We start from the raw sequence: 23,462 nt of genomic DNA on the forward strand, positions 1-23,462 counted from the left end.
ATTTCTGACCAGTGAATGGTCCCAGCAGAGGTAACTAAGGAAGGATTGATTCTCCATAAATACTGTCAGCAGTTCTTAATTTCCACTTTGAGTGTTTTGGGATGGGACCATCTTCCCCACAACCACTTCCTGTGGACTTTCTGCTGAACTCTACTCCAGTAAAAGACTGCTCCACATCACTCTTTATGTAAGAAGCACTTTGGTGTCCTGCACAGAGGTGTGCAGCCAGGCACAAAGAGCATCCTTTTCTCTCTCATGAATTATTTATACTAACCCCTTGGGTGTCTGCTAAAATGTGTGATGTACAACTCACACAAGCATGACAGTGTAGTTCTACCAATGCATCATTTCCTTCTCATCTTGCATCTTTTAAGGGCAAAGGACAGGAGAGCTTAAAATAGATTTTACTGGTTTAAGTATACACTGAAAATGTAGTTTTCGGTGTGCAATTTTGTTATTGCTTGTTTACAACGAACGTAGGCAATGAGTAATCAGAATGTCCCCACTTACAAGATAAATAAGTTGTGCAACTGAAATGAAATCCTCTGACTGCTGCAAAATGCTAAGGATGCAAATATAAATTGCTAATATGCTATTACACCTCATTTGTCCCCCCCCCCCAAAAGAAAAAACCTTCTTCTGTCCTTCACAGTTTAAATCTTACAAACCACCCCTTTTCTTAGTTGCTTTTCAGAGGTGAACTAAAGGAAATGAAAGTTCAGGCTGGGCTTCTCAACAAGTGTTTCAACTTCATGAAAATACTTTACAAAAAATAAGTTTGAAATCAGATTTCCTAAGAATGAAACAAACCCTTTCATGTAGTGTATATGTATATTTATCCACTTAGCTTACCTAACAAAAAAAAAAAAAAAAAAAAAAAAGCAGAAAAAAATTTATGCCACCAAAAATTTTCCAAGTGTTGAGGTGTATTTATGTCTATGCTATAAAGAACTGCAGAGGAGTTTAAAAAAATGCTTCCTAATATCCTTGATGTTCTTTCAATTCATTGCATTTCCATATGGGTTTATGTTACTGTAACTTTTTCAAAATTTCCAAAATTGTTTTCTTTCTTAACTGTTCTACATTGCAGAAGTATCTCAGAAACACCTCATGATGGAAAACATCAACTCAAGTGGAAAAGCTTCTTCACAAAGAGGGATGCTATGAGCTCAGAGAAGTAAATTGAACATAACATGATAAGAGATGGATGTGCATAGGTAATTGTTTGAATCTTAGGTTGAGGCTGACTGAAGACTCACCAGGTAAAATTATTACTGAAAAGCTCTGAGATTCTTTGTGAGCCCTGTATGGCAAAGAATATGTTCTCCAAAGTAACAATTGGAGAGCAATTACAGACAATAAAAGAACCGGGGAAGTTATTCAGTGCATCATACTGCAAAAGGAAAAGTACTGAAAAACCTAGAAAAACTTGATTATTAACTAAATAATCTCCTGAACCTTGGGAAATTGCAGATGAGCCTGTAGGACAAAGCAAGGGAGTGCTTCTATTTAGAAAGAGACTGTGACTGATGAAAATACACTCTTATACAAACTTTATATAATCTATATATAGTTTGTATACATTTTGATTTCAGATCACTAATTATAAATGAGAATAACTCCTCTTGGCTTAGCTGTGACATCCCCCCAAGATGCTGATAACAGGCAGTGACCAGGGGACCACAGAGCTTCAGCACTGCACAGCCACAGAAGGGCTGAGGGGCCTCTAGCCCAAGGAGGCTAAAGCAGGATTTGAGACAGACATCAAAACCCTGGCAGCGACTGCAGACAAGAACAGCAGCCAGCTCCTTTTGCAGCCTTTTTAACAGAGCAAATATCTTGTCTTTGTGCATCAAGGAGCAGAGATTTAATTTATGCTTCTGTCTCTTCTTTCCTTCTGTTCTGCCAAAATAATGCCATTTGAATATGCCAGTTTGTTGACTTGACATTTTCCGAGTGGGGACGTGCACCGGGAGCCCTGCCTGCCTGCCTGCCATGCCTCTCCTGCCTTCTGGGCTGAAGGCTCAGCATTAGACTGGACCTGAGTAAGCTGAGCCTCTTCATTCCTGCTGCTTCCTGAGATTAATTATCGCTTGCTGTGAAAATAGAAGCATTTATCAAGTGGGAATACATAGGGTATGTCCTGTGCCCAAAACTATTCCCTAACATGATGACATACCATGAGTGTGTTAGGAGTGGAGTTAGCATGTTGGAGAATGGGACTGCAGTTCAAAAATATCTCACCAACTATTATAACCTAAGTAAAACAAGGGAATTCAACAACTGTGAAGTCCTGCATTCAGATGGGAATCAACAGCTCCCAGAGATCAGGGAACAGGTGGTTACAGGGCAAAAAGGGAATCAGAGAACTAAGAGGAATCACTAGCTGAACAAAGTCAAAAATGCATGATAATTTTCAGCAAAAAAAGGCAAATATCAGCCTAGAATGCATAAAGAGGACCAGATTTCATGGAGCACATTAAGTAAACCCTTCCATCCTCAGGGAATATCTGATGGGAACCCATTTTTGAGTGCTGCATACCAGCAAAGAGATGAAAATTCAATGGGTGAACAGTAGCAAAAACAGTATATCTAGAAAATTTCTTACATTAATTAAAAAAGAGGAAAATTGTTGGTCTGAGAAAAGATATATTAGTCTTGATACAGTGAAAAGACTGCTGAAAAAAAGCGGGACATTTGTCTTCAATATCCACATAATGGGTTTGAAATGCAGCAAGGGAGATCAAGATCAGACATGAGGAAAATATGCATGTAATAAACACCAGGAAAAAAATCATCGAGGGAGGCTGTGAAGCAGACACTTTGGAGGTTTGTCTGACTTACTCCTAGAAACATCTGTCAGGAAGTTGGCTGCAGATATAGATGACCTTGCCTTGTGACACAAGAATAGATTAAATTAATTTTTAAAATGTATTTCAGCCATATTTCTATGATTATTTATACAAAAAGCTAGACTGTAACCATTCTTCATTGCTTTTATGTTTTTCCAGTAAGAAAAGCAAGATTTTTATATTAGTATTTATTGCTCTGAGAATGCAGGTGGCGTTGGCTGGACAGCTAAAATAAAATCGTAGCACCCACTGATGTAGATAATGTGGTTTGGGAGTCCAAGAGTTTATCAGTGTACAAAGAATGAGGACTATAGTTAAAGACATGTAGCAAATGGTCCTAGCAATTAAATTACCCATGTCCAAAATGAAATTGTTCTGTACCAAAACAAAATCAACACCAAATGCTAGCCAGAAATCTAACATCATTCAAAGTGACTTACTATTATGTGATTACAGTAATGTGATTACTATTATGTGATACATGCTGTTCTACAAACAAGATTAATCCTCAGTGTCCTTTTCTTAAATTTACTGAAGTTACTTATGCAGGAATTTTGCTGACTGCATTTTAAATTTGGCTCTGTCTGTGGCTGTACATGAACTTGGGTTTTGCACTGCTGTACAATATTTCATTTGCACAGCAGCTGTACTGCCTGTTCAAGTTCACAGAGTATCAAACCCTGATTGCTTTTTTTGCTGTGCTAGGAAATACTGCACACAGCTCTTCCCCCATAACTTTAGCTTTAGCCCTTTGAATTGTAGTGGTTATAAATAGCTGTTATTTATAATGTTATTGTTATTTATAAGCTACTCTCATATCTATTAATGGCCCTGAGGAAATGCAAAACATCATTTTTCATTTTAAAATTGATTACACAACTCCATAATCTGGTTGCTTTTTTCTTTTAATATGGCCTGCAGTAGGCACTGCTTTCCAAAAAAACTGTAGAAAATAGCACCTAGTTCAGAATTACTCAATAGAAAATTAAGAGGATTTGGAGATTAAATTGTAAAAGCACTGCATAGCATTTGATAACATGGCTGTCTTGAACAGGAGATCTGGAACAAGCAGGTGTGAGAAATTTTAACTGAATTAATTTGTGTGTCTTAAAATGTGTTATTAAAACAAAAAGTGCCTTTTGACCTATACATATGATTCCTGCCAACACAAAGGGAGGAAGACAGCATGATTCACTGGAAGAAGAGTACAGTTCATCTGATACCACTTCAACTCTAATTGGAAATTTGTTTTAGACAATTTAGTTAAACAACAAACAAAACCAAAAACCAACCAAAACAAACAAACAAAACAACCAAAACTTTTGTCTTTAAACTACTGATTCTGTGATAGAATGTGATAGGAAATAAGCAAGTTTCCTCTTCCACTTTCGTGTATGGTGAACAGATCCTAATACCCTTCTGGGCAGAACAGTAGTAAAGGATTATTCTTTGACTGAACCTGATGCTGTTTACCCAGAAGCTGTAAAGAGGAAGGCAAGCAGATGTCACTTACATAACTAGCAAGAAACTCTGTGATCCTCGAGCCTGCTGGTATGTATTTAATTTATACTTTTACATCCATTTAGAGAACTTCAACTTTTTAGCCTGAATTAATACCTGAAATTAGATCACAAGTTTCTCTGTGTTGTGTAATTAAAGCAGAAATACCCAATAATGGAATAGAGAAACTATATTTCTGTGATTCAGAATTAGAAATGTCCTCTGGTGAAACTGCAGTTTTGAAGGATGTGTGTGTCTTGATTTAAAGATCACACCCTTGTGTGGGTGTGCTGACTCGAGCAGAAGAGAAACCAGGTACACAGTGAAGAGCAGCAATGAAGGACCTGAGAGTAACTCAAAGAACAAAAAGGTTTTACAGGTCTTGAACTCCCTGAAATCCCTTTCAAAATCCCTGGAAAATAAACAAGAGCACACTGTTCTCTGAGGTTAAGTCCTGCAGTTAGAGGAAACTTTCTACAGCAGTTTCCTAAGCTCAGCAGAGGAGCAAGTCTGTGGAAATACCCCTTGACCCTTCCCTGGGCACAGGAACCTCAGGTCGAGCAATCTCCTTCCTGCTGCCACCAGCCTGGGCAGAGGCTGCCACAGAAACAGAGCAGCTCCTACAAGCAGTAGCCATCAAACTCAAATTCCTGCAGCTGTGAAAGCACACAGCATATTCTTGGAATTTCCACAGATGAATAGAGGCTTTTGACTTGCCTTGTAAAGCCAGAATGGCTGATCTGAGCTGGGTATCCTGAGCTCCCTGGTCTGTCTCTAATTTAAATGCCCAATTGCATGCTCCTCTTCCTTCACAAGAGCTCTCCCTGACATATGGAAGGAGCAGTAGATTCTTGTTTATCATTCTTTAGATAATGTCTAGCCTCTAAGAAAATGCTCAGTCTTTATATTAGCTTGGTCCCTGCTTGTAACTTGAAAAGTATTTACAGCCTCAAGAATGTAATTATTAGAACGTGAAAACTGTCATCCTAACAGAAAGCAGTGTGCTCAGGTCCTTAATGCTGCTCTCTTTCCAAAGCCATAGTTCAAACTGCACCCACAAAGTGTTTTTAGGGGTGTTTTACCTGTCTCATACACAGCTTCAGTTACAGAGGTAAAGTGGTCTTCTACTGTGTACTGGGCCAGCTGGAGTGTGTCCAAACCTCGAACTGAATCATTTCCTCTGGTCCAGTAAAACATTACATCATTGATGTTATAACCCCCTGTAGTGAGACACAGGCCAACAACAGTGTTTATTTTGCACAATAATTAATTTGTGTTGAGCACACTTATGGTTCAGCTGTTTCTTATTTCTGAAAGTGCAATTAGACATAAATAATGGTGGGTTTTGGCAGATTGTAATGCCTGTTCACAACAAAACTTCCAACACCATGCAAAGTCTCCCAAGTTAAAAGCTGAGGTTTTTGGAGGTGGTCTTTTTGTATCTTCTATTTCAGTAAAAATGACAAACTAATAAAATAGATTACTACCACCTGGTATTCTAAAGGCAAAGTCTACTAGGATCTAAGCAAATAGAGCTTTTATGAATTACTGCACTTGCCAGCATTTTGACTAGACATGAAACATGCCGTGTGTTGCATCCCAAGATGCTGTTTCTCAGTGCAGCGCCCTGGTCCTCATTCCCATAGAGATGAAGGGATGAGGAGAGCAGCACTGCTGCTGCTCACTGCTGCTGTGCTCCAGCCTGAGCCTGAATCATCACTTGGGACAAGATTTTGGCTGAGGAGCTCAGATACTTGCCAAGGACACCAGCTTAGAAGCTGATGTTTCTGCAGGCTCAACAGCATGGCATGCTTCAGGGGCCCCAGGAGGTTTCCTCTTAACCTTCAAGCAGTAATTAGGAGCTGGATGAATTATCTATCAGAAGGCAACTGTGTTTTGCACACACTTGTCAATGTGCAACACAATCATAGCTATAATACCTCTGTAGCTTTTCCCCATTATATAAAAGGCAGCCACTTTACAGACTAGTGTATATGATTAATTCAAAATTACGTTAATGTAATTTACATGTTAACAGGGAGCATTTGAACATCTTTTTCCTTTAGCTTACTTAGATCAATCATTCTTGTATTTGACAGATTTATATTGTGCAAGTTAATAGCTCAGCTTAGGGAACAGAAATATGAGCTGATGATTATTTTTAGACTTCAGTCACCTGTAAATAAATTACAGTGAGACAATAATGCAATACCTTGCACAAGGGTATATGCAGCAAAACTAACAAAGAGTCGCAGGAAAAAAAAACAGACGCATTAAAACAAAACAAAAAAAAAAGTGCCTTTTAATATTTTTAAGTTATTGTGTTTTTTTCTTGCAATGACAAGACAGAACTGATTTCTCCAGCCATCTCATGCAGGAACAAAAAAGGAGTTCATAAGTTTCATTGTAAGAAAACACTGGGCTAGTTATCTATTAAATGACAATTTCACCTTAAAAGTCTTTCTCTGCTCATTCTTTAAATGTAAAGTTAGTTTTCACTATCACTGGCAGTTACATGAAAAGGAATAATGGCCTGGAATCTCTGCTCCCATTATCACATTTATAGCAATTAAAGCCAAAACGCTTTTGTGTCAAAAGACTAAGCCAAAAGCTTATGAATCCAAGCTAAGTTTTCAATTCCCTAAAACCACATTCTGGGAAATTTCCCAGATTTGTGAGATGTAAAATTAAAGTAACATTTTCTATAAACAAATGATTGCATTGTCCTTAGTCAAAACAAGGAGGCTCATATAACCAGTTTTTATTCATGATTCCGGCCATGGATTTGTTTCACTTCCTTTCAGTATAAATGAACTGCAGACATTCAAATAAAGTCCAAAGAACCAAAGAACTAGAGTTCCACAGTAAATTCCTTTTTGTTTTTATATGATATTCAGCCTTCCAAGAAGTTCTTGGTGCCCACATGAATGATAAGAAGCATATCTTGAAACAGAGGTTATTTTGCTTTTGTTCCAAAATATTCTCATTAGTGAAACAATTAGTAGATTTTGGTGATCCTTCCTATGAAAATTTTTTGAGCATAGTAATTCAAAAACCCTTAAGAAGAATTTTTACTGAGAGAGCCTTCCCAATAGTCAGTAAAGTTAAATAGTACAGTGCTCCCTCTGTGCAAAGTTGCTCTTTATTCAAGGGATTAACATTTTACTAATTATAAAACATTTCAAAAGTTTATAGAGGCAAAATCCTTAAGCCCATGTTATTTGGCTTTTAGAAGTAATCTCTATTCTCTTTATGTGACACTGAGTTTTTATCCTAGCTAATTCCTCAAGCCCAGAATGTCTCATTCCTGTACGTTGTTGATAGAGTATGAGCTGTTAATGTCAATAGGGTTAACTACAGGAATAGTAAATTTAGGATTAAACATTCATAATGCCTAATACAAATTAGTTTCTTTACCTTTCTGTTGCTAATTTTAATTTTCACTGATTGTCAAGCACAAGTTAAGTGCCTTCACGTGGCTCTTCACTGAATAAATGGAAAAGGACAAGTTCAAAAAGAAGCAAAATTTCAGAGACAGGCCCAAGACATGAATATGTATTTGGACTGGGGGTCTATGTGAAGGAAATGTGAGGACAGACCCTACAGCCCCGCAAGGGTGAATGGCAGTGTTCCCTGCCACATGGCAGAGAGCCTGAACCCCCTCTGGCAGCACCAACCAAGTCACAGCACCCATATCAACAGACTTAGAGTGCCAAGTCTTTGTTTTCTAACAAATGCCAGCATTACCTTCCAAAGTGTTGCAATAAGGGGAGGGAAACAGTAACATGTTGGCCAAAATGTGTTTTACTATGTAGAAAAGACAAGTCAATTAAAGTTACTAACTAGCAATAGCAGAAAAATATGTTGGAAGGGTCACTGGGGATGCCTTATTCTGTAAAGCTATTACTTCGTAATATCATGACATATTTGTCTTTATATTAATAATCACTTAATAAAAGCCTAACTCTTTGTTTCAGTTCAAATATTTGCTATAGATTTTACAGTTTATTTATAAGCATCAATATTTGTGCAAATGTGTGTGTATGTCTGCATTCACAATTCTTAAGCCCAGGTAATGGTCTTGGCAAGCAGTATCCTAGCAGGATGATGACATTATTCATCTATATATTAACATAGCTTATCACAGGGAAAACAAAACCCATTTCTAGCCTACCCAAAAAAAAAAAGACTGCGGTGCATTGATGAGAAAAGGCCACAGCCCAAGGTACACTCTTTCCCTTTTGTATTTTTCACTTCTATCTGTTTTCCTCAAAACTAAACACCAAAGTAATGGGAGCATTTGTTGTGACATGACTGGGTTTTCCCCTTGGACAGGAGACACTTGTGTGCTGTTGAAAAAGCAGATGGAATCAATCTGAAAAAAGCTTGGGTTTAATTATATGGGGAATTCTCCTTTTCATTTTTTTTTTTTAATCCTGTCAAGTAAATTGTAAATTCCTGTGGGACATATATTTCATTATGGAACTAAAGAAAATACTAAATTACTCATTAGGCAGTGCTGTTGATTTAAATCTATATACATTGATTTACCAATATGCTCTTCCGAAAGAAAATAAAGACAAATCTCAATTCCAATTCAAATCACTCTTTGTTAAACAGATCTCATAAAACTGTTTATTCTAGAGGGATGCCTGTGTGAAGAAGGTTTTGGGTTCATTTCCTTTGTGTCTCTGTCTAAAATGAAAATTTGTGGCAATCTAATTGGTCATTAACAACAAGAGATGAACAATACACACTTCTGAAAAGATACAGAATAAAACTTGACAAGTACTGAAAAGCCTTCCAAAAGATTTTGGGCATATATTGACACATATTTTATATATATATTTTCATCTTACAGAACTGGTTATACTTCTATGCTATCCCATGCAAAAATTATTTTCTAGAGTCTTGTCATATGAATAATAGCAAACATTTAACTAAAAAAGTGAGTATTTGTGTGTTTGCAAAGTAACCTTGCCTACAAAGTATTAGAGAACCTATTTCAAAAAAATATGAGGATATTGATTGATAAAATGAAAAAAAATATTTACTCTTCTTCAATTGATCACATTTTTTACCAGGGCACTGATACAGAGACAATGAAATAAGTCAGAGCAAGACCTGAAAACAGTAAATTACAAAATATGAACTATATGCCTTACAAATAACCCTTATTCTGATTTCTTTCTTTCCTAAAGGAATTTTATCTCAGCAGGAAAAAATTACATACTCTCTGAAGGGGGGGAAAAAAAATCTCATCTGTGCTAGAAAATGCCTGCTCACAGAACTCCCTCTGAAGACCAAGACAGTAACTGCAGGATGTACTGCAAGACCAAGCCTGTGAGAATCTGCCAGGATTTTGCTCACTCATTAACTAACACTGCAGCAGCTCAGTACTGCCATGCTATTTCCAGTGATGCCATGTGCACATCTGCACACACATCTGCACACAGATGCCACTGGAATTCAACAGGGAATGGCCACAGAACATCCCTTGCCATCTATGGAAATTCCAACCACTCTGGTAATATCTAGCAGAAATAGATCACAGATATTTTTCTAATTGTCTAAAACAATAAGAAGTACGTGTCTTACAGCTCTCCAGTTGCAAAGTACACGTCTGCTTATCCATTGGATATTTAGTCAGATCCATGCTGCATGAAACAGTTGTGGTGATCCTTGGAGAAAAAAAATGTTTTCTAAGTATTAATGCAACAAAATTGTTCATCAGTAAAAATAAAAAAAAATGCCATGTATCCTTCTTGAAATAATACTTTCAGCCTAATATCTATTGTGAGGGGGGAAAAAAAACCCTATTATTTACTGGTATCTAATGTACAAGAGTAATACAATCCCAAACAGAAACCATTGCAGAACAGCTGAGTTCAGTGACAGTCAAAAAAGGCCACTCTTTGCTCCCTTCTCACTTACAGTGCATATTTTCCTTTGTTATTTGCAATATATTCTAAGATTTTATTATATTTATCAAAACTTTTACAAAGGGTAATTCACAATAAATCACGCAAGTCCATCACCACAGCTTGTTTTCCCCTGGGATACAAACTGGAATGGCAACATGCAATTCCTGTGTTCAGCCTGCACAAAAGCAAAAGGTTCTACTTAGGGAAAATCTATTACTAAATTTAAGGATTTAATCATATTGATCAAGAATATTGCATATTCTTAAAACTACAAGACCCTACTTTTACAAGCAGACCCATTTTCTTAAGCAGAACCTGGGAAGTTTAAAATATACGTAGACACAACCATAAAGGCTGAATGGTGGTATTGACATACCTTATAGCATACAAGACTGTTCCATTAGGGTATATCCTTATAAGACGATTCTCAACAGTGACATCATGAAGAAAAGACTTTTTTGAATCAACTATAAAGGTATCTGGTACCCAAAGCATTTCCACAAGTCGACCATCTAGGCTCAAACTCTTATTACCATCGAAGCAAAGCCTCTCATCAGTCCATCGCTGCCTTAGAAATATGGTGGCTGTGTAGTCCTGAAAGAGAAAATCAGAATTATCATACAAAGGGAGTGTATTCACTTTTACAGAAGTATATGGAAACAGCTGCTGGGCTCAAACTGTGATTATCCATGTCCCTGGCACTCCAAGAGCAGCTGTACTGAATTCTGCCAAATTTTCTAGCACTCCATGTGAGGTTGGTAGATTTTGTTGTAATGGTCATTTACAGTAAAAGCTGCTGGCCTTAGTCTGGGGCTATGAATCAGCTGCAGTCATCAAAGCTTTGTAAGCAGATAATCTGGCTCTGCAAAACTTGAAGTTTCAGAATGATTTATGTAAGTGGTTCCAAATCTCATTTTATTCACATAAGCTAATAAATAAAGCATTTTTAAAGAGCACACGGCAAAAAGTTGAATAAATTCATATAGACAAAAGAAGTTAGTGAAACAGGAAAGGAATCTTTTAGCACAATTTCTCCATTTAGCAGCACAAAGGAAACAGGTACCAAATTTATCAAGACCTTGAACACAGCACTCAGTCCAATTCCCCTTCAATTTAGATATGCCTTGCAGTCCTACATTAAGATCACATTATTTCTTAACATTTTTAAAACAACTTTTTATTTTATGGCATGTTTTTATTAATATTATAAATTAATCTGAAGTTCTGACCTTATTTTCCCTTTCTAAATAGTAACTAATAATTACTAATACACTCATATTTAATATTTGAGTAATTATTTTTTCTTTTTATTTCTGTGTACCAATGGAGGATCTTTAAGTAGAAAAGTACATTCCATTTCATAGTTTGGTCAAGAACAAATGATACAAATTAAATGAAACACAGCTGGAATAAATTAATGTGTGACAGCAACAATAGAAGAGAAAAACAGCCTGAGTTCAGCTGGATCTAATCATAGGGAGAGTGGCTTCAAAGGCACATGAATACATCTTTATTTTTCTGAAATGCATAAAAATGGAGACATTTCAGCTGGAAAATAAGAATTGATCCACATGCTTTTCATTAAGATTAATACTCAGTAGCAGATTTCTGTTTGTATCTGTGAGAGGTGGGATTCACAGCTGCATTTCTATGCTTATTATAGTGTTATAAACACTATGTGCTGTGAAAAAGAGAATTTCATCTCCTAACCCATATTGACTTCACAAGGAGACAAGCCTAAAGTCATATTGCCAGCAGCTGTAAGCGCAAGATATCAGCTTATCAACAAGCAAAAAAAAAAAAAAAGACTGCAAAAACTACTATACCATATTTATTTCTGATATTGTATCAATGCTTGCAATATCCAAACTCATTCCAACTGACACAGGACCATCTGCAAAAAAAAAAAAAAAAAAAAAAAAAGTCAGAATGTAGCTTATAATTCTTTAATACTCAGTATTCACAAGAACTGTCTACAAAATCTTTCAATTTTTTTCCTAAATGCTTAGAAGCTATTTTAAATATTCCTTGAACACAGATTATGCAAGAATTTTCATATTCTTAACCAAAATGTCATACTTCTGAGCTAAAACTATTTTAGTTTTCAGAAACGGGCTTTATTTCTTAAATACTTCCTGGTTTATATGATTTTTTTCCCCCAGGAAAAAATTTGCTGGGGAAAATGTTACACAATGAGGTGTGGAAGGCACAACCCCCATGGTACATCACACTCTTCTGCTGTGAGGAGCAGAGCAGCGGAAAGAATTCTTCCAGTTGCAACATCTGGTCCCTCAGATGTGGGTGAAATAAGAAGTTTCACCTGGCAATGTCACATGGTTAATATCCATGGCACAGCTGAGTGACTTTCTTTACTGCCCAATTAAGGATTTATGGTATATATTGTATCACTGTGATTTAATATCTTGCCTTTGGCCGCTAGCAGGAAATTTGTGATTTAAATACCTTTATTTATAAAGGAAAACTTGTCATAAGCTGAAGGCTATTCAGTGTAGTTAAACACCTTACTAAGTAGTTGTTATTGTAATGTCAGTATGCTCTGATTCCCATTTCCTCCTGAATGTGCATTTCACACTGTTGGAAGGAAGATCACCAGCTGTGCATTTTAAAATGCAACTTTTTTGCAGAGCTTTGATGGAAACATGACATTATTACATTATTCTTGGTTGAATATGTGCAGAATAATTAACAGAGTGCTTGTACAAAGAAATTAATATTAAATCAGTGCATCTTTCCAAGAAATTGAGAAGAAAAGAACACAGCACTGAGAAATGCAGAAATACTTTAGGTAAGACCTCTGCAGCTGGAAGTGCCCCTATCTCACAGGCACATGGCTAAAAGCCCTTCTTGGCTCCTTGCAATACATTTTGTAGAAATCTCCTGTATGGCCCCAAATGTGCTAAAATCATTACACATCTGTCACTCCAGAAAAAAATCTTTAAATCCTTTGTTCTGGACTCGGTTGACCGTTTAAATATAAAGCTCCAGCTTAAAACAGGACTGCAGGTTTGCAGCATGCCCTCATGCTAATATGCATGTTTATTATATACTATTAAATTATACGTTGGATTTAGAAACTTGTTCATATACTGGAAAAATACTTCGGAGGTTAACTTTGAAACAAAATTGCCTGAAAAACTCTCAGATCATTGACAGGTTTTTCTTCTGTTTCTTTCCATTCTTTTCATGTTTTGATACTCCATGAAAAAATTTATTTTTTTCTCCCTCCAGGATTAAAAGTTCAACCCCCAAGAAACTCTTCCCAGCTACCTGAGGTGCAAATATTAATACTTATACTATACTTATACTTACCATTGTACTATATCATAATTGCAGGTACAATATTGTCAGTCTCAAAAGATATCTCAGACCCTCAAAAACCATTGAATTTTAAAATCAGGTGGTTTATAATGCATATTCTGGGGTTTTTTATGTCTTCCTAGAGATTCCCATGTGTGACAGTAACAGAGCATATTATTGCCAACTATCACACGATCATCTGGGGAGAACCCCATCCAGCAAGGCACACAACTAATGATGGACCTCCCCAAGGAGAGGACAATGCAGTGTTCAGATGATTATGCAGGAATCATGGCTGGGAATAATCAGACTCTTCCTAGTATATCATAATTTATTAGTAGGAACAACACCTGATCCTTTCCCAGTAAGGTGATACAAATTAGGGAAAATGTCCATTAGCAGCATTTCAATATCATCAGTGCTAGGTTGCTACGCATATGAGGGGAAAAGCTGACTTTCCTGAAAGATTACTGAAATTAAGCAGGGGGTTAATTTCTCTGGAATCAGACAGAGAAATCTACAGAACTTTGTAGATTCTTTTTTTTTCCTGCTGAAATATTTTTCAAAATATTTCTGAGTAACACAAGAGCATTGCAGTGTTGGGTGACTCTCAAGCACCACAAGACATCCAGCTCAGGTTGAGACATACTTCAAGCTAACACTGGCTGAACACAGACCCGCCTTGGGGTTCAAGTGCCAAGGAGTGGCAGCACAGCCAGGAAAAACCATCCTGCTCCACTCGCCCCAGCCTGCAGCTCTCACTGCCCAAGAGCACCCAGCCTGCCCAGCCCAGCACCCACAAAAACTCAGCAGAAATTACATCACCCTGGATACAGTGATGTGCTGTATGGGAGGAGCTGTGCAGGAAAACAAATTATGGAAAGGATCTTTAGTAACACAACACAAGATGCTGAGAACAGCATTGCTCCAGCAGTTAATTAAATCAGAATAACATCAATAGTTAAATGCTGATTTCTTTTTTGCGTGTAAGGATAAATGTTTATTTAGTAAGGTACCATAAATTGTAAAGTACTAATAACAGAATGAGCCTGCTCATAATTATTCACCAGGGTTTCCTCTGAACTTCCTCTGAAAGGTCTCCTGTTGACAGTGTCAAGAACTGGGCAGCAAACCAGATGAGGCAGTCAGTTCCTACGTTTCCATATGTTTGGCAGAAGTTCTATGTATAATGACAACATCAGAAGAAATCTACCGATCTTCAGAAGAAAACTGAAGTCACTCTGTCCTGCGTTATTGAAGGGAATCTTCAAAGCATGGCAGAGCATTGCCAAAGGGAGTGCCTTGTTACAGCCCTGGCTGTGCAGCCTAAGCAACACACATTTTAATTTTACTGCAATTTATGTGAAGTGTTCCTCTATGCCCTTCGTAGATATTCCTAGTGATCCCAAATAGGAAAGCAGCCAGAAAAGTGGCAGATAGCATACCTAAAAATTAAGTTTGGATCACTCACTGCAATGACCCTGGTCTGTAGCAGCAAAATAAACCACCACTGTGTCACGTGTGTACCTACTACTGCAATGGATCAGCATTAGCAATAATATCCAGTGCTGAGCCATTAGCATGAGCTCTTTTTCATTTAGTTTAAGAAAACTCAAAACAATTCTGACATTCAGAAAGGCCTCAAAAGGCATTTTGGAAGAATGTCTCATCTTTTCAGCAATACTGGATAAAATACTGCAAGTAAACAAAGACTTAGAAAGAAAATTATCACTAGAATAATTCATTATAGCTTTCTAAAACCCACATTTTGTCTCTCTGATTGCCGGCTTTGCTTTGCAGTACTACAGAATTCTTACATAATGCTTAGACTTTTTTCAGTGCATTTAACTTCCCGCCACAAGACATCTTTCTTGACAAATAGTTACATGAAGAAAGCAGACAGGTTAAGACAGGCTTTCTGACAGATCTCAACTGTAATTCTTGATTTGAAGGATCAGAAGACAGACCCATTTCTAGCATGAATCAGTTTCAATCCTATTTGTTTACATCAATAATCTTTAGATGTTGATGTTGCCTTGCTGGCACAGTTTTTGGACAAGACAAAAATTGCTGGGGACCATGTTAACAACAGCTTGTTAAATCATTTGTAAAACCCCCCATGTTTCCATACAGCCAAATGCAAGCAATTAATGTGGGGACAAATAAGACAGGCAGCACACACAGGCTAGGAAACCACCTTGGCAAGCAGTGCCTTTGAGAAGGATTTAGAGGCTGCCACAGATAATCATTTCAACATGCTCTTTCCATCTTATGCTTTGGCAGCAGCATTATTGCAATGGGGAGTAATGTACAGAATTAAGTTATCTTGCAATCTATTCTGTATTGGCAAGACTGTTATGACTGTGACAAGATTTGTTTTCCACATTTAAATAAAATGTGCAAACAGCAGATACAGTTTGGTTGAGAGAAAGAGACATATTCCAAAAGACAAAAATCTGGAAGCTTAATATCAAATCTTGTAACATAAAAACCAAGGAGAATTGTTTACTCAGCTCCTCAAAGAGAAGTCAGAAAAGTGACATGTCCAGTGTCAGAAAATGCATGCAGTAGCAAATTGTCTGGCAAAGCAAAGTTTATGGATGCTAGAGACAACAAGAAACTTCCAATAAATTGATCTTTTATGTTTTTGAACATAACCACCATTTAGAGTCCCTGATGCTAAGCCTTTGGAGGCGTTGGAGAGGCAGGGGAGAACCTAAAAACCAAAACCCAAACTGTCCTGCATGCAGGAACCTGGATTCGGCAGCAATTAGATGCTCTTAGTGTGTCTTCTGGGAAAAGAAGGAAAATCTCCATTACCATGTGTATGCTGAAGTTTACATATTCTGGGCTTTTTGCTTTTCTCTAAAGGATTAGATATTGGCTAAATATTGGATGTAAAATAGTCTTTATTTAGTATTTCTTTTTCATGTGCCCTGTGAGTTTGCCTCACTAAACCGAAGGGTGCTAGACACAGCTAACATTCTGATATCTCTTTCATACATTCCTGAAGACTAAAATGCCTTCATCTAATTAAATTTATAGAACTTAATATAAATAACATTTGAGGGGAAAAAAACCCATGGTGACAGGTCTTAGACAGAAGGCTAGACCCAAAAATTTTATTTGCTTTAATTTAAAAATTAAGTCTATGAAATGTATTACTCATTATGAAGGAAAATAATCTTTTAAATGTGATTTAGAATAACTGATTTAAGCATGACACTTTTCTGTACCACTTGAAAGCAGCTTCCATATTCAAATATACTTAGCTGTGACCTTTTCCTAGTATCTCTCTTTTTAATTAGAACACTTAAATTATCACATTCAATCACAGAACAAAATATATTTGTATAAAATTATTTAGAAGATTTTATGCATCCCTTAACAACCCTATGAACCTAATCCAAGGCTTACTGAAGTCTGCAGGAATTGCTCATTAATTCAGGGAGTTTGGCACAGCACATAAAGTTATAAAATTGATCTACATGGTTCCAGCAGAAAACCTGAGGTGGAAATCAACTTGTATTGCTGAGATAAAGTGTCAGGGTAATGTAGCACATTTAAGGGAAATAACTGTTGATTTTTAAATCCCTTATGCCAGCTTTTCTATAGAAGTATTCCATATATATCTGTAAGGGTAGGATAGATATAATTATATGAGGAGTAATATCTATTAACATTTGTATAGGAGCATTTCATATTCCAGTCCAAAGAATGACTACATTCATTCCAGATTAGGGATTTGGGGGGGGTTATTATTTATTGCAACTATCTGCTTAATTTTGAAGACCTGCTTGATGAACCAGCTCAAAGAGGGACATTAAAGTGCTATAGATAAGGAAAGAGAATTCCTAATAGCAACATTCAGATGAGGGCAGAGCTAAATAACCAGATTCCTCTGTGCTAACAATGTCTGAAGTACCCTCAACAACGTGGCAACTGGTACATGCCACCCACCATGGACAAACATAAACCACTCAGCCAGTTTTATTTGTCTGCAGGCCTCTGACACACTAAGGCTGGCTTCAACTAATCCAGCTCTGGGCACCCAATTTAGGTGCTTGGAGGGTGGAAGGACAGTCTGTGCTACACGAAAATGGCAATGTTTGTGCAGCCAGGGTCTGGAGGGGTGACTGCAGGAGAAGATGACCAAAATAAGGTGAGATAAATCCAGAATTAGAATCTAGAAAAGCAGTAGATTCAATCCATGCAAGGAGAGGAGAAAATAATTTTTATGTTGTTATGCAGTCATTGCATTCAAATGAAAAAGATCTTCATAGTCCCCCTGTTAATGACACTGCCCCAGTTGGGGTATGTGACTGGGACATTTCCAGTCAATCTGCCAGTCCTAGCAGAATGACCAAAAACAAATTAATAAGCAAATGGGGGGCTTATTAAACTAAAAATTTATGAGCTGCCATAAATTTTACTTAACTAGTAAATATTTCTGGCTTTTCTGGCTTAAGGAGAAAGGAACTGTCATTTTATGAACATTTGTTTATACCTAACTTTCTTTTCAGGACTAAAACCCCATTTTGTCAAATATTAAGGAGCTCAGTGCCACTGATTTTGCAAGAGCAGGATTGTATCTTGGCAGCAATCATCACTTCAAAAATTGACCTTTCCAGCCTGAAGAAAATTTTCAAGGACAAGTAACTTTGAAATTACTTTAAATTAGGTTATTCTAAAATTTAAGCTCACCTCTTGCCCTTTTATACTTGATAAAAAACACATTTCAGAGTTCCATTTGACTCACTAACATTAAGCTTAAAGCACTGTAGATGCCCACAAATAATACCATCTAGTTGTATGACAAATTTCTTCATGTATGTTTATGAGTGTGTTTCTAACTGAGTTAATAAACAGAAACACACATAATTTTGAAAGCAAAGGAATCTTGGCCAAAACTAAAGTAAAGGAAGCCAAGTGTCTTGAAAAGGCTGGCTTTAGCAGCATATCCACATACACATACTAGGTTCCCATTTATACAAATCCTTTCATTCAAGACAGCAAATATAGATTGTCAGGTGCATATCCATCCTTTTTTGTTCATATTTCTAGAAACACAAGTTTCTCTGAGTACATCATCACTGATAGGTTGCACAATCAAGACTGTGCAGGCTTTTACAGTAGCCAATGATCTCTACCAGAATAGCCCAGTTTATGTTTTTAATGTGCATTTGTTCATTAGCCTACTTGAGTCTAATCTGCTGTTTGACCTTAAGATCCATCTCTAACTGCTCTGTCACAATTAACATAAAAGCATCCCAAATAAACTAAGAATTTGGGGGCAGTGGGACAGGGAAAAGTCACAGAAGAAGTATCAATGACTAATTTATACTCTGGCATCATCACCTCTTTGACAGCCATGCTGCAGATATTGATGTCATTCTTGAGTAAACCAGTTACCAAGAACAGACACAAGGTACACCAGCTGCAGGCAAAACCCCACCATAGAAATCAGGAAAATATTACGTTGAACAAAGCCAGCATAGATGTGGTCACAGAGATAAATAAATTCCACTGGTTTGTTAAGCTGAGGATTTAGGTGGTTTGCTAGCTCTGCTTCTGAGAAGAGCAGAGAAAAGCAATCACTTCTCCTCGGTCTGACCCTCATGCAAATTGTAGCTGCCAGTAATATAGTGGGGTCAGGACTAGGCTGATACCACTCCCCAGCCCAAGCAAACCTTCCTCTATAGCAAGGAAAGTGATCCCAAATGATCTCACAAAAAGCTACAGGTTGAAAAATCAGGAGAAGCATTGCCTGAGTCATCCTAACTCAAATTATTCCTACAAAGTAATTGCTCACAAAACCACCAACCCTGCATTTAGAAGTGGCATTATAAAATGTATTTTTTTCAGAGTGTCATCTATTCCTTCAGCACTAGAATTAATAAAGATCCATCAAAGGTTTCTGAGGCAGTTTGCATGCCTGAGCTGCAGTGAGCATATGCAGCGATGCTGGCGCTGTCTGGAGGTGTGAGACTGGCTCTGTGTGTGACAGACTCGATCTGTGCCCCAGCTCCTCTGGGATTTCCACACCCAGAGAGGCCTGAGCATCCCTCAGACAAAAAAAAAAACCAAAAAACTATAGCATTGCTGTGATACAACAGCTGAGGAAAAAAGATAGAGAAAAGGGAGATTTGTAACTCAAATATGCTTTATGGTAGGTCTTAATTGCTATTAGAGGATTTTGAAATGAGACTCTGTTGTCTACCCAAGCACACTCATCATGGCAGTGCCAACATATCTTTAGTAATAACATAAGGTAATGAATAAAATATATTAATGGCCACTGAACACAGTTATTTTACATTATGCATCATCTCCAATGAGGAAGGGTTAGTTTATTTATTAAAGTTACTTCTATTTTGCTGTCAGTCTCCTTAGAGCATTAAATATTTTATAGAAGTTTTATCATCAGCTAAGATAATTACAATAAAAACAAGGAGATGAAATAGCTTTCCCCTTTTTCTTCAACCCAAAAGGTTTATCTTAAAATTATTATAAATGGATTCAGAAACAGTACATAATATGGAGCTTTCAAACTGAACCAAGTACTTGGATGGCAAGAGGTAAAAGTATGGTCTTAGAAACCCACTGGTCAATTATTTGTTTAAGCAGGATATAAAGGGATATAAAATATTTCATCTGCATTCATACCTCGAACATTTCCAAACATCTAGCTCAAGAACTATTGCCTAGCATTCACGCTGCAAGTTTGTTTTCTGACAGACACATGATGCTGAGCTTCTGTTCAACATTCAGAATATTTTCTTCTTCAGTGTCATGCACTTTCTCCAGGACAAGCTCTTCATGCCACTTTCTAACTCCTCAGTACTTCTGATACATCCAATAGCCTGATTCAAATAAGGAAGAAGTTTTTCACTGAGATTTCAGGTGTCTGACTGCACTGCAGGGCAGTAAAATCAACCTTGATGCAGTAGACTATGTGGCTCTTCCAATCTGGTAACCATTGGTTTCTGATGCAGGGAACTCACATTTTTGATTCATTTTCTCTTTTCAATTCATTCCTCCCCCACAATTTTCAGTAAATCTGTTCAGTGACCTTTAAGACCTGAGGCAAGAATCACTTATTAAATAATTCTCTTGCAAACTTATAGCTGAGACACATAGTACTTTGCATAGTAACAAGATTTGTCTGTGCTGTTATGAACAGCTTGATATATAAAGCTTTCAAATATTTAATCAAAGCTTTTTACAGTTATTTAGGAAATTAGAGGAAATTACTTGTTGAAATAGGTAAGATGTTACAGCTTATTTCATACAATGATAGTCAAGTTTTCTAACAGTCTGGAAGTTTAGCTTGCAAATTCTTGCTATAGACAAGTTTCACCTTGGGCCACAAAAGCTATTAAACTCTATCTTATTATATCACAGAACATATATAATCAGATCAGTGGCTGTCAGATATCAGAGGAAAAAAGTACAGAAAAAACCCATTTGCTCTCATGCTGAATTTTAGACACCACATTATGTTATGACTCAGTCTTACAGAAAGAGCTTTTCTACTTACTATCAAAAAATGGACGTAGATACTTGTTGTAGCCTTTTATTATTTTTTGTATTGTTGGAGGTAGAATGTCACCTTTTCCTTCAGCTTTAGGAATTTGCATTGACCTAAAAGGAATTGAAAAGGAGGATGTTTTAAAGGACATAATAAAAAAACCCAATATTAAAAAAAATCAGATTTCATAATCTGTATTAGTCTTTTATTGGAAAAGAACTCTTTTATACCTTACAGTTTTTTATTTCTTTTTATTCCTGAAATTCTATTTCTTTTTATACCTTAAAGTCTATTATTTCTTAACACTCCATCTGAGAAACAATCTTCTTTAATACTTTATCTGTAAACAGGGCATTACGGTTATAATCTAGGAATGTGGAAGGGATGCTGGTTGTTTATTAAGCTTCTTTTTACATAATGAAATACATTATATTTAGGTCTCAGAGTCAGAAACCATCCTCAGACACTAATGCATAAAAACACTCTAAAAATCCTGCTTTCACAACACAATTTTTAAACAGGCTACAGAAATAATCCTGTTCACCAAAATCAGTGAAGCATAATGAGAATTCAAATGCTTCCTCTGTTCAGAAACAGCTACAAATGCAATCCACAGAAGCTATATATAAATAATTACAAACCCTTTCTGCCTAACCCTGGAGCTGAGCACCCCAGGACCGTAAGCAGGGTGTGCTCTTCAGAAATTACAGCACCGATGGTAGAAATTGCTTGTTCCCAAAGATTTGAGGAAGGTGGGGGATGGATTCTGAAGGTGAGGAGCAAATAATGAATTTCCTTAGTGAGCCCAGCTGGCAGAGGCACTGTCTGTGCTGCTGGAGAGCAGACACCGATACAAACACCAGGAGAAGGGTGACCAGCCCTCCTGCAGGAGGTGCAAGAGCTGCAGCTGCGGTGATTTGCTCCTAGGGAGGAGAATCTAAGCATAAACCCTTAGGTAAGGGGCTACCAGTGTTTTGTGATCGTCCCTTACAGTGCTAAATCCTCACTGAATTTCTTCATCTCAGCTCTTTCTGGAGCTGCTCCTGAAAACTCTGTTTTCTTTTCTGCATTATATTTCTGGGTCTCTTCTAGCTTTCCAAAACTCAATGTTTTCATTTTAATTTTGCTGTTTCTGAGAAAGCTTGAGTTGTTGTGTCAGGACACTGAGGCACTAGGAATAATCAGGTATCTTAGACTGGAAAAGCTTAATTGCTGAGATGATCTCACTGCATGCACATGGCCAAATCACACTGTGGTTTGAAATGTGGTGTCCCACTGGCTTGAAAAGCTGCTATTGCTGCATAATTTTTTATTCATCAGACCCTATTGCCACAGAAGTAGCTGGTTTTCATTATCTGCCTTATAACACAAATATCTTAGCTATTTGAATGATCTTATTTTTTAACTTGATTTTTTCCCTGTTTTTTATTTCTGTATTGCCAAAGAATGATGTTGTTACTTAAGTTTACCCTTGAGTAATGCCAGCATTGAAATAAGGGAAGTTTCTCCTGTAAATTTTTCCCTAAAGAAACAAACAGAGTCACGTTGAGTTGAGATGTGACTATAAATGAGAAGGCCAGTTTTATGTTGCATAGAAGTGTTAAAATTGGAAATGCATTTGAATGTAATTAATTTCTTAAATACTGTACTTGGAATAGATACCTGTCCTTTTATAATTTACATATAAATTTTAGCTAAGTGTTCAGTGAGCTGCATGAGCTTAGTTTCACAGCTTTACTGGATTGTTCTTGAGTAAGTTTTACACGTTGTGAAATGTTAAAGGAAAACTTGTTTCTTTTCTACTGCTAGGGTACATCATTATTCTGCCAACCAACATGCAATTGCAGAGTGGTCTGGTTCATTATAATTAACTCTATTTTCTAAGATATATCTTAAAATTTTTTTATGGAACTCCTTCCTTTAAATGACCTGTGGTAATTCATAATTTTCCTCATTAATACATGATGTGTAGCCTCATATCACTGGTCTTTTGAGATTTATGGTTAAATAAGCCTGGGAAAGCTGTTATGCTGTAATTAAGGCTGTGAGTTAATGAGGCACTATCCCTTGTGTGCTGTTTGGCCACAAAACCTTAGAGAAGACCCAGCACAGCAAGCCAACAAGTGAAAGGAACCTGAGGCCTCCTAAATGTGAGCGTGTGGTGTGACCAGCCTGCTGCCTTTGGGGGACACTCCGAGGCAGAATGTCAGTGGTGAAAGATGAGAAACCTGCAGAGGTTCTGTGCCTTCAGCAGTTTGGGGTTTCTGTCTTTTAAGGGATGATGGCCTGGTACCTTTACAGCACTCTTTGATTCACGGGCTCCATTCCCAGCTCAGC

At 37.1% G+C, this 23,462-nt stretch overlaps 1 protein-coding gene across 1 annotated transcript in view; it reads right to left on the reverse strand.

Annotated features, from left to right (window-relative positions):
* LOC100230461 (gamma-aminobutyric acid receptor subunit pi) overlaps window positions 1–23,462 on the reverse strand; it is a 45,873-nt gene that overhangs the window by 11,104 nt on the left and 11,307 nt on the right. The window contains exons 3-7 of the mRNA XM_030276176.4: window positions 21,135–21,238; window positions 12,103–12,170; window positions 10,653–10,870; window positions 9,951–10,033; window positions 5,435–5,572 (exon numbers count right to left, since the gene is read on the reverse strand). Coding sequence (XP_030132036.4) covers window positions 5,435–5,572; window positions 9,951–10,033; window positions 10,653–10,870; window positions 12,103–12,170; window positions 21,135–21,238 — 611 coding nt within the window. The remainder of the gene's footprint in view (window positions 1–5,434; window positions 5,573–9,950; window positions 10,034–10,652; window positions 10,871–12,102; window positions 12,171–21,134; window positions 21,239–23,462) is intronic.

This window comes from Taeniopygia guttata, chromosome 6, assembly GCF_048771995.1.
Source record: "Taeniopygia guttata chromosome 6, bTaeGut7.mat, whole genome shotgun sequence".
Lineage (NCBI taxonomy): Eukaryota > Metazoa > Chordata > Aves > Passeriformes > Estrildidae > Taeniopygia > Taeniopygia guttata.